The sequence below is a fragment of the Chanos chanos genome, chromosome 6 (assembly GCF_902362185.1).
Source record: "Chanos chanos chromosome 6, fChaCha1.1, whole genome shotgun sequence".
NCBI classification, from domain to species: domain Eukaryota; kingdom Metazoa; phylum Chordata; class Actinopteri; order Gonorynchiformes; family Chanidae; genus Chanos; species Chanos chanos.
The window spans coordinates 29,965,735-29,983,841 of record NC_044500.1 but is presented as its reverse complement, the minus strand read 5'-3'; the positions used below and the strand labels follow the sequence as shown (position 1 = coordinate 29,983,841).

The 18,107-nt window shown below is 41.3% G+C and overlaps 1 protein-coding gene across 1 annotated transcript in view; it reads right to left on the bottom strand.

Annotated features, from left to right (window-relative positions):
* poc1a (POC1 centriolar protein A) overlaps positions 1-18,107 on the bottom strand; it is a 47,538-nt gene that overhangs the window by 22,721 nt on the left and 6,710 nt on the right. The window contains exons 5-9 of the mRNA XM_030778252.1: positions 17,676-17,783; positions 17,431-17,546; positions 15,532-15,665; positions 8,983-9,051; positions 8,312-8,464 (exon numbers count right to left, since the gene is read on the bottom strand). Coding sequence (XP_030634112.1) covers positions 8,312-8,464; positions 8,983-9,051; positions 15,532-15,665; positions 17,431-17,546; positions 17,676-17,783 — 580 coding nt within the window. The remainder of the gene's footprint in view (positions 1-8,311; positions 8,465-8,982; positions 9,052-15,531; positions 15,666-17,430; positions 17,547-17,675; positions 17,784-18,107) is intronic.

The following is an 18,107-nucleotide window of genomic DNA, read 5'->3' as shown; positions in this document are numbered from 1 at the left end:
CTTAAATATGTCATCATCCCACGTACACTACCTTTTTTTCCCCCTTCATACATTCACTTTATTTAAATCCAATTTGCATACAGTAACTTCCAGATTTATCCTCTGTATCCTTCTTAACGACCTATAGGAAAACCTTTTATACACTTACGATGAAACAGTTCACTCAAGCCCCCCTCCCCCTGGCCCACACAAAAATCAATTTTGTTAGTCAGTGGCCTAAATATTCTCTTCCACGTTCTTCTTTTCTGAGTGAAGTGTGACAAAGCAAAACAGATGTCCATTAACGGCTATAACAAGATCTCACTTGTCCTGATGTGCTCCACTGGCGTGTTGTGTTTTCCTTCTCTTTACTGCTTCTCCACTTCTCTCTGCCGCATGCCCTTACCTTCCTACACGGCTAATAGACTCCCTGTTCAGGATAGGCAGCTTCATATTCATGATTCATTTAACGTGCGAGCTCTGCACTATGACTACAATGGTTCAGTACTTGAACTACATTGTCCCACTCAAGTTTTTTATGTTCAGTGAACTTATGCCACATGTCCTACTTTTTTTTTAAGATGAAAATGTTTCTTGGCATTCATAAAATTTTTCATGGTTTAGTAGCACAGATGGGAAAGATGAATACGAGGTCACAGAGAGCTTGATGTGCAAACAGATGTAGAACATTAATATATTTACAGTTAGTTCATTAGTAGCAGTGAAATGATTCAAATATACAGCGATAGGACATTTGATCCTGGTCTGATAGCAAGCAGTGTTGTTGTAGTGTAGGTTGGGATGCCGATTACTGAAGTCTTTTCCCAACCCCCACCCAGTAGTGCACTGCACTGAGAAGCCTGCTGTGTTACTCGTCTGGCTGTGCACGTGAGTGGGGGTGTGTGTGTGGGGGGGCAGGGGGGGGCACAGATGTGGAGCAGAGGGGATTACAAGGAAGGTGGGGGGAGTTGGTGGTGGGGGGTTTATCTGCCGTCAGCTCTGGGCGCCACACCATTGCCAGCATACCCAATCTCACTCTCTAAACACATCCCCCCACCCCCCCTCCCCACCCCCAAAACCACCAACCCCAAGTCCTTAGATGGCTATCTTCATTCAAAAGCTCCTTCATTCCATGGCATGAGTGGATGCTGTGCTGTGAGACTGCCAGCTGCAGAGGCAAATCCAGTTGAACAGGGGCGGGTTTTGGCGCATCAAAGAGCGAGCCAGTGCTAGATCAAGTTGCCGTCACGCGAGTGAGATCGGCCCGGATTAAATTGCCTTCTAATCTTGGCAGCCTCATAACCTCACGAAAATACGGGAGCTTCTTTCACAACGTAAATAATCCGCTGTTGTCCAAAAATATCATCACTTACAGCATTTATCCATCAAATTAATTTCATTAAATATGCCACGCTTACTTTATGAAACCACAGAGATTAGGTAACAGTGAACAACCACGAAAAACACCAAAGACTGTCTATTTTAAGTGCTTGTATACTAAGTAAAATCCTGCAGTGTGTTCTTACCAAACAGAAATGTGAAACATCAGGGGCTGGGTGGCATGGTAGGTCTGTCAGGCTGATTTATAAGACCAGAGAAGATAGAAACCATGTTGTAAAATCAAGCTCCGAGCTCCAAAGATAAGAAAGAGCAAAAACAGAACATCTTTAGAATTTTCCAGACGCCACAGCGTAACTGTGCAGCGCGAGATGGTCCACCTCTCAGATTTGGGTTTCTCCTCTGTGACTCTGCTTTTCCCCCCTCCGGCCTTAGTTAATTAACACACATCTTCTCCATTTCTGCTGAGAAGGAAATCTTTATCATTTTAAAAGATATTATACATGCAATACTTTAAGCAACAAACACAAAAATTCAAAGGACCATATTAATTCCAACTCCGGGGAACAAAAAAAAAAAAAGGACTAATGTATAATTTTTATTTCCTGGTTGCTTCATTGCCTTTTACAACTGACTGAGATAAAAGGCCTCACATTCATAATAAATGTGGTACACTAAATAAAACAGTGATAAAAGGATACATAAAGTTCACGTTTCTAGACGGAAATCAGCAATCAAGAGCTTTCTCTTTGCCTGGGTTCCTCAAATTTGTGAGATCTGAGGCGTTTCTTACCATGTATGAAAACACACAATCCATAAAGCATAACCAACAACACAGACACATTAATTAACTTCTGTTCAACCTGAAGCCAGCATGAACCCACAGAACTTTTCACTTGTAAAATGAACCCATTAAAGCACAGAAAGAGGCCATAAATCCAAATCTAACAACAAATGCTTCCAGTTTCCAGTTAGTATGCCACTAGATACTTAAAGGACTGAGGCATTGTACAAGTTAACTGGGAGCTACAAGTTGTTAACTGCATTGTTATTTGTGGTTCTGTGTGGTATAAGAAGTGCACATGCTGAGCAGTCAATCCTAAATTTAGCTGATCTCTGTGGAAATGGCATTCTGAGTTTTACCATTGGACAGCTCAGGTACGAGACAGATCCCACCTCCCACTTTAGGTCAGAGCAGTGAGCTACTGGACCATACAAGGCCATACAGCAACCACCAAAACAGGCAAGACCCATTGCCACCTACAGTATCCCACTGTTTTTTTCGTCTCTTAACAAAAGCCATCACTCAATGCTCTCAGCTGGGCCTAAGGAGAGTTTTCCGTGGGTTACACGAGACCAGAACATCTGGAGATACATGAATGATTTAGTCCTGTCAGGTAACTAAACATGTAATGTATTTACCAATTTAAGAACAGATGTGCCAAACTGAACCACAACGAAAACAGCTACTATTTCACCAAACAGCAGACTGATGGAGTAACATTGCTTATCTTCCAAGACAGCCAAAAAAAAATTAAGTTTATCCACTAATTTTCTATCTTATTACTACCTATATGACCATATATGTAAGCAATATCACAAGAGAGGGAGTGCTGTTATACTGTATATCAGAAAGACCGTGATTCGGTTGAGGGTGTTGGATCTGTGAAATATAAAAATATAATAAATGTACACATACACACACACACACACACACACATATATATATATATATATATATCCCACAAGTATATTTCAGGAAACACTGATATATAGCTATAACGTAGGCTATATATAGCTATAACGAAGGTAACCCCTAAACAGGACATTTGTGTTTTGATAGCAAAACAGCCTATTAACGCATTGCAAGTTGCAAAGACACATTAGACAAGTTGGCAGCAGAGGACTTTGCCACAATGAAAAAAAGGAGAAAATAAAATGTTACCTGGTAGCCTCTAGGCTACATTTGATGCCATGTAGGCCTAGCCTTTTTTTTTTTAAACAGACTACAGGTGTTACAGGTTACAGATGTTGCATAATAGCCTACATTTTAGTGGCTGATACTGAGGTTTGCGAAATCATTACTGTTTGCTTTGCTTAATCATCACTGTTCATTAAACAGTACACTCTAAAATAACAATAAAAAGTACAGTATAGTAAATACATAAACCAGTAACATAGTTGTTTATTATCATTATCAAGTATTATGTACTGTACATAATTGTATGTGCTATACTTTTATACGACTGGCAGCGCAGTAGCTTTGTTTAAACCAGCATCGCCACAAACACGCAAGTAATGCATTGCGCTACGACGTTACGACAGCGAAGATGTCACTAGGTGATAGGAATTTTTAAGCTCCATTAGAATCTTATGGGACCACTGTCGTATATGTGGTCCGTCACTGACCAAAATGTTGCTATGCAGCGCATGACTGTATTTGAATACACATAAGTCACCAGATCGGCAAAAAAACATTCTAGCGGAAACTCTGATACATGTGTGCATGTATATGTGTGTGTGTGTTCTGTGTACACACACACACACACACACACACACACACACACACTTTTTTTCCCCCACACATACACATATTTGTTACTATAATGTCTGAAGAGTTGCCAATGAAATAGCAATGTTCGTAGCAATTCTGGATCCCATTTTCCTGCTCTTCTGAATATTTACAGTTATTACACACAACACCCAAATCCCCAGAATAAATCATGCTTAAATTCCGTATTCCGCTTCAAGACTCCTGACATGAGCATGGCCGAGGACAGACTGGGTGCATACCTTATACAGACAGATACAATGAATTCAAATTGAAAGCACATGTGTGCTTCACCTAAACACAGCACCTCGGTCGCTCCTCGGTCGCTCCAGATTCTAATGCACAAGACATAGGCTTGAGAGTACTGCCTTCTGAGACTGGATGTTTCATAAGAAGAGATAAAAGGGCAGAGAGGCCCAACAAGTTATTACTTAACATTCTCAGGATGCAAAGATGTAACTCCATTTTCTTATGACATGGCTGTTGTCCTCTTTTTCGTCTAATTACACCTGACAAATATAATGAGTCTAATAAAGGCCATTATGTGGCAAAAGCCTTTCTCTGGACTATAGCACCATTAAAGAGTCAGACTGACATTTATCGAACACACAATCTGACACTGTTCCACAGAAAAAGCTTAAGGCAAGTCTTTAAAAAAAAAGAAAAAAAGAAAAGAGAAGAGTGAGCGAGGCATTATACAGTACAGTGTCCTCAAGAGCCCTGAACTCCCCTGTCAGATATTTGTATTCAGTGGAGAAAAAAAGATGGGGAAAATGCAATAAACAATATTCATCTTTGCTTCTGGGAAATCTCGGCTGTCATTTTTGAAATCATATAAACTTAGATTTTTTTTTTTTTCTTTGAGTCACCCAAGGATGGAAAACTTGCTAATAAAAAAAAATCTTATTTCTACATGCTTTGCAGGCATGAAATACCCATGTGCATTAGAGCTAATCTGTAAGCACTTACAGTCTGTTTCTATTTTCTCCAAAAACTAAAAGCACCAAAGTGTTAAAACGAATCCATCATCGCTAGTTTCTTGACCTCTTAATTATCACAGCAGTAACATAATTAGGCCTTAGATTTTTTTTTCTTTTCTCTTTCTGTAGCTGTGTCCTCTGTTCCCAAGGTGGATGTGACCACAAGAAAGAGTGAAGTGGTTTCCTTTTACAGGAGCTAGTAAAAGGCCTCACTTAAAAGCTCTCTGTCATTGATCCGTGAAACAATAGAATCAGGTGAAGAGGGGGTCATGGCGCGTTCACCGGCTCACAGAGGCTACGGCGCGGCTAGAGGGAGCGTTGGCTTTGCCCTTGTTGATGTAAGTAACACTGCTGCAGTAAAAGAGCTTGAAACCCAACACTCGCGGCTCTCGCATCGCTCTGCTACTCTGGCGACTGCTGCTTCCCGCCGTCCTCTCCACGACACTGACATCTGACGCGGCCTTTAATATTTAACCGCCACTAATGGTGTGTTCCACTATCGCTTCTCCGCTCAAACTGAAACATCATATGTTTTCAATGCCGAGCCAAAAGTGCAAACAGCACAAAGACAAAGCCTTTGAAGCTTGTTTTTTTTCATCTGTTTTTCTTTTGTCCCGAGTTAGATGAAGCTAAAAGGGATGCCTGTATCGGTGATTAAAAAGTGTAAAGGGTATTCAAAATGGCGCAAGGTGTCGTGTCTTTGAGGATGGCAGGAATACCAGTCAGAGCATGGTTTTTTTTTTTTTTGGCAGACGCTTCTGTCTGGTTTACTTGGCAGTATGGTCAGAACATGGTTTCAGAGCGCTGAGGTGTCTGTGGAGAACATTCCACAACCAGTGTGCTCATTACATCAGCGGCTGCCACCCTAATAGACACAGCCTGTCTCCCACAGATGGTGGCCAGCTTCACCCGCCAGCTCGTTAGGCACGGGCACTTCCACAGGGCCGCGGGTCGCCCTTCTAGGGCACACCTTCAGGCCACCGCCTTCTGGGGATCCATCTGCTCTAAAAAAGCTCTGAAGCAGAGGATTTGCTTCCCACTGTGATACAAAGGCGATCAATTTTCTTCACTGGTCGTGCGTCTTCTGTCTCACACTGAAGGAACACCGTGTAGGCAGTGATAGGTTAAGAAATCAATTGGATGCTAAAGCTATATATTTAGGCTTAATGGTTTTACTTGGCACCATTTGTCTCATCTGTAGTGAATGCTTTCAACTTCTTGCCTTGGGTAGTCTTTATCCCTACAAGTTCTGTGTCGAAGCAGAAGGTTACTTGGGCACTTACACCTACACCGACATCTATTGCCTTATCACAAAGGGCAAGAGTGCACTAGCGAGGCTGTGCTGTCTACAGGGACATCTGCAGGATCATGAATAAAACACTGGTTGGCTGTGCAGAGAGTCACATGGGTCTGAGTACCTCCGAGTGCTCCCCTCACTCTTAGCTTTACTTCACTTCTCATTCACACTGGGTAAAAGCAGCAACGTTGAACTATATTACACAAAATTGCATACCCATCCTTATGTCAATAAATATATCAGTGTGCCTCTGTCACCAGATTGTCTCAATGTTTTTGGAGCTCTCACAACATTAAGATTTATACGTATAAACTGTGCGACCGGACCAACATGCATTAATAAATCTTAATCTACTGAGGGCAGAAACAAATTGTGTGGGTCTTGTCGATATATCACAGAGAACCAGTGCAAATGGAAGCAGGCTGCTAAGCCCTTGGGCTTTTGTGATCCCTTTCAGCGTGAGGTACAGGTACAGCTGACTTTGGCCTGAACCGAGAGAGACGAGCCATTCCAGATTACGTTAAATATCAGCCCAAGTGGCGCGGGAGATCTGGAATAAATTAGCGGTTACACAACATTTTTTTTTTGTCAGCCAGATGGCACCCCTTCTCGAAACGCAGCTTGGAGAGGGTCACATGGTCTGTAGCCTCGCTCAGCTTGTTTGTCATGTCCCCATGTGTCTTCATGTCCAAGACGACAGATCAGGAGAGTCCTCCTGCATATGCTTGCCTCTCTTTAGATCAGGGACACACACAAAACAGATCAGGCTACCACACATTAAATACATATAATCCACAGAGACTGGGTATTAGAGAGCTAACATACACAGTCTGATACACACAGACAGAGAGAGGCTACATGAGGCTTTAAGAATGCTTATCATTATGGACTGATTAGCCACAATTACAATGATTAAATGAAAAATGCCAAAGTCTCTTTAATGACATATGAAGTATGTATTATATCAATAATAAACCAGGACCATAAGATTAAGAAAGTGATAATTATTAGCACGACTGACGCTTATTCTCTCTTGACAACGAATCTGAAACTGTATCTCAAACATCTGGCAAGATGCTAAGGAATTCAGAGCACTATTACTTCAAGTGCAGAGGTCAAAAATTTTTAAAAATGGAAGCAAACTCAGAGCAAGAAGCCAAAACAAATGGGACAGCAAGAGAAGGTCAAGAATGTGTGGAACAAGCATGTCACACACACACACACACACATACACACACACACACACACGTTCCATCCAGCCATGATAGTAATCTACACACTCAGGCCTTTCCCTCCCTTTTCCATTCAGCTGGAGCAGTGTTCTTTCTCGGCTCTTCCGTGCTACGCTGGCCCTGATAGGCAGCCGTGAAAAGGAGAAGTCTGGGGCTCTTTTGTTCCAGGCAAACTGAGTCTGTGAGAGCAAGGCATACTGCCATTATGCTAGGATTTGCCTTTGGCCTCCACAGGACGATGATAGCGTGATGAGGCAAGAAAACAGTGGCCTTATCAGATGGCAGTACCGTACTCAGAGCCATGCCGACATGTCTGGGTAGGTCTGAGGGTGGCGCAGGCAGGAAATCATGTTTCTACGTCAGCACACGCTTGTGCTAAAGGCACAAACTACTGCACTTCTCTCTATTGGGAGGACATCATTTAAGAGAACTGAATTTAAAAAAAAAAAAAATGCACTTGAATAGATGTCATACATATTTAGCGTTTTCCTAATGAGAACACATGGTCAGGCACGTAGTGAAAGTGGCAGCGGATGGGTTTCAACACAAACGGCTAACAGCAGCTAAAAAGCTGGACAAAAGGAACTGGCTACAAAAACAATGGGCCCCTGGTGAAAACTTGCTTATCTATGTGGCCATACAAGGACAACATAAAGAACAATGAATTCTCTGTCCCTAACTTTTGCTAAACTTTCTAAATTGTGCCAACAGTTCAACATTCTCAAACCATGTATTTTAAAAATTTGTCTCAGTGAACACATGAAATGAACGGAACTGATGCAATCATAGTCTGACTTAATCCTGAACGTTACAGGAAGTAAAACTCAATACCTCACAACATACAGCAGGACGTCGGAGAACGGTTTTAAATGCCATTGATCTTGACGTGAAATGGCCAGGGGTTTGTGTCTGTGGTAGAAGGTCGGTGGAGTACCTGGGACTGGAGGTGGCGTGTGGAGCCGTGGAGGGAGGCCTTAGAGCCTGCGTTAGCGGAGGGAACGTCCCCCTCCACACCTGAGGCCCTCTGTTGTAACTTCAGCACTTCTCCATAATCCGCAGCGTCGAAGTTAGTTCTCCACACCATCACCTGTACAGTATCAGCACGGTCATCACCTGACCTCAGACTAACACTCATCATTAACTGACTTTATTAAGGACTAAAGCACATTTATCTGGATTTTTTCTAAATTTACAACACAATTAGGGTAAATGTAAAAAAGTCACTTCATTATTAACTATTCATGTATTTGGTATCGGTTTTCTTTTTAATAGTTTAGCTACCGTACTTTTTCTTTTCTTTCTCTTCTGTCTTCTGGAACTACTGTTCTGACAATGTACCCTTAATCCTCAAAATAATCATTGTTTAGGAAACACTCAAAAACACATTAAATACACATCACCACCAAAACTCAATTCTGAGGTTTCAGCACTATGTAATGTACATGTATTCAAAGTTCACAGGTTATGTCAGGACTTGGAAACACTCTAATTGTGTTTTTAAAAACACAGCTGAATATTATGCTTTAATGAGAGTGATTTCATATCATGTTACAGCCCGGTTTGTCCCAAAACAACTTTAAAAATCAAAGAGCTGAACTGAGTAACCTGTTCATCTGATCCACCGGACGCAAAATAGTCACCAGTCCTGGAGAAGGCCACACATGTGGCAGGGCCCTGTGAGGACACATGATAAAGAATAACATGAGCTGGCCGCGTAGCGTATACATGAATTTAAATTTAGAAAAAATACAGTGTCATTTTATTAGTTATCTGTGAGCCTCATGATTACCTGATTCTTTTTTTATTTTGACAACATTTCTGCTGAGCACAAATGGCCAGACAGTGTTGCTCCACTGTTCATGCAGATAATTCAATATCAAAGACCCACGGCTCAGTGTCAAAAAGTACATAACTTATGTTCAAATCTAACCATGGTATAGCATGGTATAGCACAACTCCACTTTACACATAGCTAGATTCCAAACAGCCAAGTTCAGTGGAACACTATACAAAACAACAGTCTGGTACATCAAACATTATTTCAATACATAGGTTTTTATTTCAATAAATACATTTTAGAACAAAATCTAATATTACCACCACGAATAACAATAGTAAGAGATATACAGGCATGCTCATTTATTCAATATAAAGGTACAAAGTACTTCTTGATCAGATAGATGAACACAGAAAGCATTATTATAGAGAAAATCAAACTGAATCAGACTGAACAGGCCAAGATGCTAGAGTCTGCACATTGTCTTGGTCATCTGATCGTTAAATCCATGTCATGATTACATAACAAGTGCTTTCCAAGTTACGAGTCTTGTAGTGTAACCATTTTTGTGCAAACAAAAAATAGCCCGGCAGCCACACTCTCAATTACCCACGCGGGAAGAAAACTATTGACCGAGCAGCAAAATTATAGCATCGTGATGCCATAGTGACTTTGGTCAAATCCAGTGGATGTAAAATTAGGCACTACTCGGAGCTAAAGACAGAGCGGCAATAAGAGACACAGAGCAAGTAGACACACCATTGGCATGGACTCTGCCCCACCCACATTGCTGGCCTAGTATCTCTCAGGACAGACAGGCCACCTTACCAATTACACTTTTGTTTACCAGCGACTTGGATGGCAACAAAAGTGTTGACCAAGTGCTCAGACCGAGATCAGGAGATTATTTCGCTAACCACTGACCTAGCTTTTTGCCATTTGTTGATAATAAAACACACTGGCTGGCAAACACAGAACTGACTCACAAGATAGATTAGTTTGAGAGATCTGATTGTGTTGACTGACAATTTTTGGTGAGTTTCCTTGATATCCTAGAGATCACTTTTGTGAGTGCTACAGTGCACAAATGAGATGTTGCCAAGAATGCCAGCCAGCTGGCTAAATTTCATGTGGCATACTGTTACAGTTTGTCTAATAATACAGAATGTAGGAGACACTGATGCACAGGTTTAACTGCCAATCTTCTTATGTACCATAAATGGCAAGGAAGTCCCCTGAGATCTGCATTAATGGCATTGCGAAGACAACAGTCATAAGAAAACTAATCAAGCCTTCCAATAAATGTTAACATTTTTTGTTAGAAAATACTGAATTTATTTTACGTGACATCACCCTTGGACAATGCAAGATTTATATCATAGATTTCTGTGGCATTAGTAAATTTACCAAATGTGTGGCCCAGAGCACCTCTGATGATGTCGCTTCCAGCATATGATTGTAAAATATGGGGATTTGGGTACATGCTGCTCTGATTAAGGCCACTGACTGTGTAAGAGCCTAAGTGCATTTGTGTGTGTATGAGTGTGTGTTTATGACTATGTGTGTGTGTGTGTGTATTTGCCTGTGTAGTCTAGGATGACTCATGGTGAGTCACGCAACTGACACCTCCTGCAGAGTCCTCAAATGCACCTCCCCCAGACTACTCTGCCCAAAAACAGAGAGTGTGTGTGAGTGTGTCTGTTTGTGTGTCAGTGTGTGTGTGTGTGTGTGTGTGTACGTGTCTATTTGTGTGTTTGTGTGTGTGTGTGTGTGTGTCTGTCTGTGTGTGTGTGTATTTCTATGTGTTGGGAAATTCAGGCAGTCCTAAGCCAGCCAGTCATCAGTGACACACTGCTCCCCTAGCCTCGCTCCACTCAGTGACTCTAAAATAAGCAGGTTCAAGAGCCTTCCTCCTTACACACCATTCCCTCAGGAATGTGCACAACATATCTGGGCTAATAGCCCATATCCGGCCTGGCTTTACGTCAGACCCAGTTCACAGCAGACTGCCAAACAACCTCTGTCTTTCCGACAAAGATATGCATCCAAATAAGATAAAATCGCTTTCACTAACTCATACTCCGTTCCACACGACACAGCTGAATGAAAATGGAACTAATCTACGGTAAATACCTCCACATTAGGCAAACATGACTGTAAAATAAACATATGTGAAATAAATCGGAATTACTGCTTCCTTGTTAGGCTTTTTAGAAGTGAAATCGTGGGTCTTGTTAAGACGTACTGCATTAGTAAAGGAAGTCCTGAGATTATGTGTAACTCCATACTAATCAGAATTCATTAATATCACGATTCACTTCTCTTGCAGGGTTAATACATAAAACCTATTTCCAGTGGAATGCATGTCTTATTTTATTGGGCTTAGATATGACAAACCCACATCTAGTGCACATGATGATGAATGCTATCACTATTACTGCTCACCAAAACAGGAAAAGAACAGACCTGTTGTTCTGGATAGGGAGTGAAGATGATTACAAAATGAAGGGCTGCTAAAAAGAGCAAACACGTCCCGTTTTGTTTTTTTTTCTCTATACAGACAGAAAGCACTACACTTCCTTGCATGACCCAATTGACTCCTGGCTTTACAGAACAGCAAACACCTGGAGGCCAGTGTTTGGAGAATGGGTAAAAGTATCTCTTTTGACCCAAACTGCTGCGGTGGCGTCAGGAGAGGACGCTCAGGACGAATTGTACCCAAAAGGCCTCGGAGGCCAGCAGCTACTTGTTCTCCCACCTGCACAAGAGCTAATCCCACCTCCATCGTTGGCGTCAGAGTGCGAGAGAAAGAGAGGGTGAGTGAGTGAGTGAGTGGGATAGGGAGAGAGAGAGTGAAAGAGAGAGAGAGAGAGAGAGAGAGAGAAGCTAAAAACCATAATCATAGTCTGGAATGTAAACTTGGCAGGAGGGTTTCAGTAAGACAGGAGCCCTCAGTTGGCAGCAGGCATACCAGACACCTCGTGCTGGAACAGGTCTGCGTCACACGTACACACACGCTGTGGGATGCCTAACATCCTCATGCTCTGCAGACAAAGTCCACAGAGGTCAGAGAAGGACAAGTTTCTGAAATATAACCCTCAGCCCAGTTCAGCTATGCCATTGTTCAGAGGTTTCAAGCTTGATGAGGAAACCAATAAACTCTTAAGTGAATATTTTAGGGAAGAAGGGACAGAGAAAACATTGGCCTACGTTAAAATAACTTCTTTCAAACTTATTTACGCTGCAACAAAAATACTTTGGGGTTTGTTGCAGCTAACTATAGAATGAGAACATTTTTGACGACAACATTAGCCGTTAAAAAAACAAGGCATAACAGGACCATGATAGTATATTTATCTTATAAAATGCATTATTTCAAATTCTTATAAGATGGAGGCACATAGACACTGACAATCACTGCAGTGTGAAAAAACAACAACAACAACAACAAAAAAAACATACCAAACCAAAACAAACAAAAAAAAAAACCCCAAACCTTCAAAAAAAAAACATTGGCGGGAGCCAGACAGGCGCTCTGAACACATGTGATGGACAGACTGTTCCATCTTTCCACTGACTAATGCCCTCTCTCAGCCTGTCTGTCTCACGACTCCACCATCCCAACAGGCAGCCAACCACAAGCTGCAGTGTCTGCCACAATGTGTTAGTAAACTAAACTGTTAATAACCCCAAAATCTCGAAGCACCTTTCATTGCCAAACCTGGCTCTGGGGCGAAGAACAGGCACTGCTGGGAACAACATTCCTCGGTAACTGTGGTAATGTTTCTGACTCTGGTCAAACTAAATGAAGTGTAAGCTACAATTATGATTTGGAAAGAGAATCACCGATGGAGCAAGACCACAGGTGGAGAATTACCAGACAATGGTAAGACAAGGAACAGATGGTATTGCCAACAAAAAAAAAACCCTGTGTAATGTGAATTTGGACGATAACATTATAAATCATTAAGCAAAAAACAAATACATTTTACTGTGCTGACCTCACTCTACATGTCCTACTTTTCTCCATGTTTTGCATCACAGAAAGCATTATGTTTGCTTACGGAAATGTTTATGCTCTCTCAAAGAAGACTCTTTATCGTCTTTTAACCGGTACACTAGCCTACTGGTCATCTTCAGAAACTCTGAATCTCACCTCATTTTCATCTTTCATGCAATGAAATGAAGGCACTAGCAAGATAAACAGCAGTGTAAAAAATCTTACTCTAGTACAGATGTCCCAATATAACAGATGAACTGTTGTACGACTCAGTCCTAGGTTTGTCTAAAACATTTAGCATACCATATGGTAGATTAAATCCATTTTTAATGTTGTAAACACATGTCTCAGAAGGTTTTGACAGTTTTAAAAAGATTTTTAACTTATTTGTGTCAGTGTTACCAACCCTCTCAGTCAGTACCTCTTTAAAAAGAAAAAAGAAAAAAAAGTACTACCTTGGTACTGGGCTAAGTTGTGTTAGGTAATATTACCAGACAACATGACATTCTCAATTTTTAAGAGTCTGACAGACAGGAGCACCAGTGGGAGAGGCCTGAAAAGTACAACCGTGTCAATCTAAGACTTCTATTTCTGTCCTCTATAGTATTTAAGCAATGTATTCTCCTGTTTTACTGACTGTGATTGCGATTTGGCACTGAATACTACAAAGTCTGAATTTGATATCGAGACAGTCTATACAAGCACTAAAACTACACCAACACAGGAAATCCAGCGTTAGCCATCATGCTACAGAGCAGCAGATATCAGTGGTAAAAACTCAATACTGTGTCTGGTCTGTCTTCCCTTTCTACTCTGCACCTGACAATTCATTTTTTTTTTCTTTTTTTAATTGTACATAGTAAATGATCTTCTGCCTAGCATTGCTTCAAAACCTGCCATTGTCAGACATTTCAGCCAAAACAATTGTAGCTTAAAAATTAACCATAATTATAAACATAATAACCCTTAGTAGATCTTACAGAAAAAAAAAGAATCCGCATGATTGGCCATATACACAATACAAGGCGTTCTGTTTCTGTCCTCAGACAAAGCAGTTGCTCCAAAAAACACTTCGGCTTTAAGTACTAATGTTTTGGTTACGCTCTGAGCCTCAAATGATGTCAGACTGGCCGACCACTGTGGTCAGTTCTCTGTCTAACAACTCCTCCGCTCCTCTTCTTCTCTAAACACAACCGAACATTGGTCACATTGTGTCTGTGGGTGACACTTTTCAAAGCTACCTAAAGCTCTTTACCTTAAAGCTGTTTTGTCTTTCTGGCTGACAGTGGCAACCCACATTGTCACCCACTCCCACTACTATGCAAGTACCTTGTTTCAGTGCTCCAACACACACACACACACACGCAGACAGAGGAAGCTCAAGGTTCCTAACATTCATGACTCACTGTTAACAGGTGGGTGGATTCTCACCCCTCTTTTATTTTCTTTAAAATCCACTTTAGAGGGATCGCCACAATTGCACACGAATACAGTAGACTGGAGAACAAAGGTGAGATGTCTAGGTGAGATATAAATGAGTGCAGACAGTCATTTCTGGGATGTGATCAAATCACCTGAAAATCTTGTTTCCATAAAAGGGGAAGTCGATATCTACACTGGCAAAGACACGGCCGGCAGAATCACAGTCACATTCTACATTGTCCTCTTACAAGGATTAAAAACACTTTAACAGGTGCATAAAACTAACTGTGGATTAACGAGTGGCCCATAAAACACTTATTTAGTAACACCAACTCAATACATTAGTTTTCTCCCCATAATGTTAGTTGAGGAAGGGTTAGTAGATGTTTATTCTTCAAATGATTAATGGGTATCAAAGACTGACTTGTTACCTAATCTACTGTGAAGCTGGAGAGTCTTCAGAATCACTGATCAAACATAATGACTAACTGAACTCAGTCCAAAAGCTGAATGGTAGAGTGTGGTATCAAAAGCATCTAAATTTGCACCTGACTAATATGACTAACAATCATTTTAGCCTTTCAGAAATTACACACATAGGTAGTGACGATCAAAACTACGGCAAAAAACAGCTTGCCTTTTTGCAGTGTCCAGGAACCTTGTACAGATTTGAGGGTCAGTCTGGGAAGGCCTCCAGAACTAATCTAGGTCCATAAACTATACCAGCTGTTGTACATATCTAATTTCTCAAAGGAAGATTGTTGAGCCGAGATCAGTTTTTACCTTTTAAACCCCAAGAAATACAGTTCTAAGGATCAAAAGGGAGCTGATCCCAGATCAGTGCTCTGACTCTGAGGTATTTGAGCTGTATCATTATGACATGTTGTCATTTGGCCTCATTAAAACACCAGCTTTTTCTTTGTGTGTCTGTGGAGAGAGAGTGCGTGCGTGTCACCTGATGTCCGTGCAGAGTGTAGAGGAGCCTGCCTTCCACCAGGTCCAGGATTTTGAGCGTGGAGTCATTGGAGGCCGTGATGAGGTAGTTTCCTGAGGGATGGAAGGCCAGCCCATTCACCACCGCACTGTGCACTGCAACAGTCAAACACACACACACACACACACACAGACACAGACACACACACACATACACACACACCCTGTAAATATACACCGTGCAAAACAAGGCACAGCTATCGCTGTCTGTGTGGGACTGTGACACACCTTTTAAATGCTGCCTAAAATAGTTTGGCTATGTTACTGAATGACAAATGCAAGTCCAAATTATTCAAATTCTAACTGTACTCCTGGTCATTTTCAGCTAAAAGTACACTTGACTGTGATCCTGAAGTTGTGGTGCAAGGTAAAAAGAATGTTTATTTTATTCACCTGTTTTTTGGTGGGGGGGGGGGGTTGATAAAGTATTATCAGTACCAGCTTGCCCATAAGAAAGATTCGGGGATTAACCAACTGTAGTAATGAGACTGTGCGGTTAGGAGTCACAGCCTTACAATTCTATTCACTTTATCTTTCCTCTTTTTAAATCAAGCTTTGATTTTGTATGTATCAGTCCTTCAATAGAAAAGTCCTTGACAACAGATTCAGTATGAATGAACGCATATAGTACAGCAAACATATGGATAACATACCCTAAACGTGCTTCACGCTTACACATGACATCATACCTTTATGTGAGTATATCACACAGACAGTATAAGACATCCCCCTAAAGGAGAACGCCTGTTACTACAGTTAGAAAAATAAAAAAAGGATAAGAGCAATAGATGCATAAAAAAGCAATTAAACAGCTGTATCCAGTCATGTGATCAAGTTTCCTTTTGCTAAATATTGGCCATATTTCATTTGATAGATGGTATTCAAACTGATCCTAACTGCATTCATAATGACTGATAGAGCTTTGTTACAATGGCAGTAGAATGTCTCTCTTAATGACATGCCAAACGAAATACCAAACTGGCTGTACTCTGACACGGGAACATCTCCACAGCACAGACGAGGTTCATTTGCAACCCCTTTGACTTTTCATTGTCCGCGTAATACCTTTGGCCATTAGTGGGTTGTGGCAAATGACGGTCCTCGATGTTAACCACTGCAGTATAAGGGCTAACATTCAGGTAATTACCCAAAGTGATTCACTGAACCACAAATGAGTCGGAGGAGACAAAAATCTACATATTCCATATCGTCGGTAAAAGGGCTAATCAGAGCCACTGAGAACGACTGTGTGTCTGAGTCAAATTCCTTGCTGTAGTCCAATTACACTAAATTGATTTTTTTTTTTTTTCCACAGAAGAACCTTTTGTTCCCTCTGGTTCATTTTGCCAGTGCTCGGCTCTGTGCCAGCTGAGAATAACCAGGCGAAAAAGCATCATCTTCGATCTCACTCGGATGTATAATCCATTTATATAATTTCAGGCATGATCTAACAGTTGTGCGATATTGATCTTCAAAACCTGATGCCTTGTTTTAAAAATCACAGAATCCACAGACATTACACAAATTGAACTTTCAGAAATGACAGGTTCAAACAAGATCAGACCCATAAGATGCCTGTGGCTTCCAGAGCTTATAATGGTCATTTGAGTTTTAAAGATGTTATTGGCAATATGCCGTATTCTTAACAAAAACAGAAACTCAATTGCCTTGGAGGACCTGCTTGTTAAAATTAACAGAACATTGTACCAAAACAATGCACCATCAAGCTGATAGCAGACATACTGCTTTTCATGCTACAAGGAAAACAGCACAACACAATAATTGGCCTCCCCCCCTTACACATAAGTGGCATATATGTTGTGGATTCAGTAGGCCTACATACAAGTGTAAAATGACCCACCTTGATAATGCTGTAGGAGCTTACTGGAGCGAATGTCCCAGACTTTAACAGTGTTATCTGTGCTGGCCGCAGCAATGCATGTACCACTGGGGTGGAAGTCAGCATAGCTCACATAACTATAAGAGAGCAAACGATAAGCAAAGAAAGAAAGAAAAGTTCCTTTTCCATGTAAAAGCAGAGATGTTATGTGACTGTGTATCATTTGAATTATGAGTGCATGGGTTAGTGCAACACGATAAACTTACCCCCCGTGTTCATAGAAGGAGTGGATGCACTCCCGGCTAGTTTTGTCCCATATCTTTACCGTTTTGTCATCGCTGGCAGACACTATTAATCGACCATCAGGCGAGAACCTAACGGAAGGCAGTTGCAAAAATTAGAGGACATATGACATTTATGTACCTCTAAGATAAGCTACGTAAAGTAACCCAATTCCTAAAGCCAAACTACTAAAAACTTGACAAGAGGGTAGCTCAACATTATCCCATTGACGTAAAACAGTCTTCCCGGTTAAGTACTCTAATTCTCAGTGGCAGACAGCTAGCGGTAAACAATCTTAGCACACCCTGTGGGAGATAGGCAGGCAAAGGGTTGAGAGGCAAGTTAGGTGACTGTGGATGAGTGGTGAGTGGAAAAACTTTCAAGCAGTTTAAGTCTTGTGTGGTCATCGTATTCTC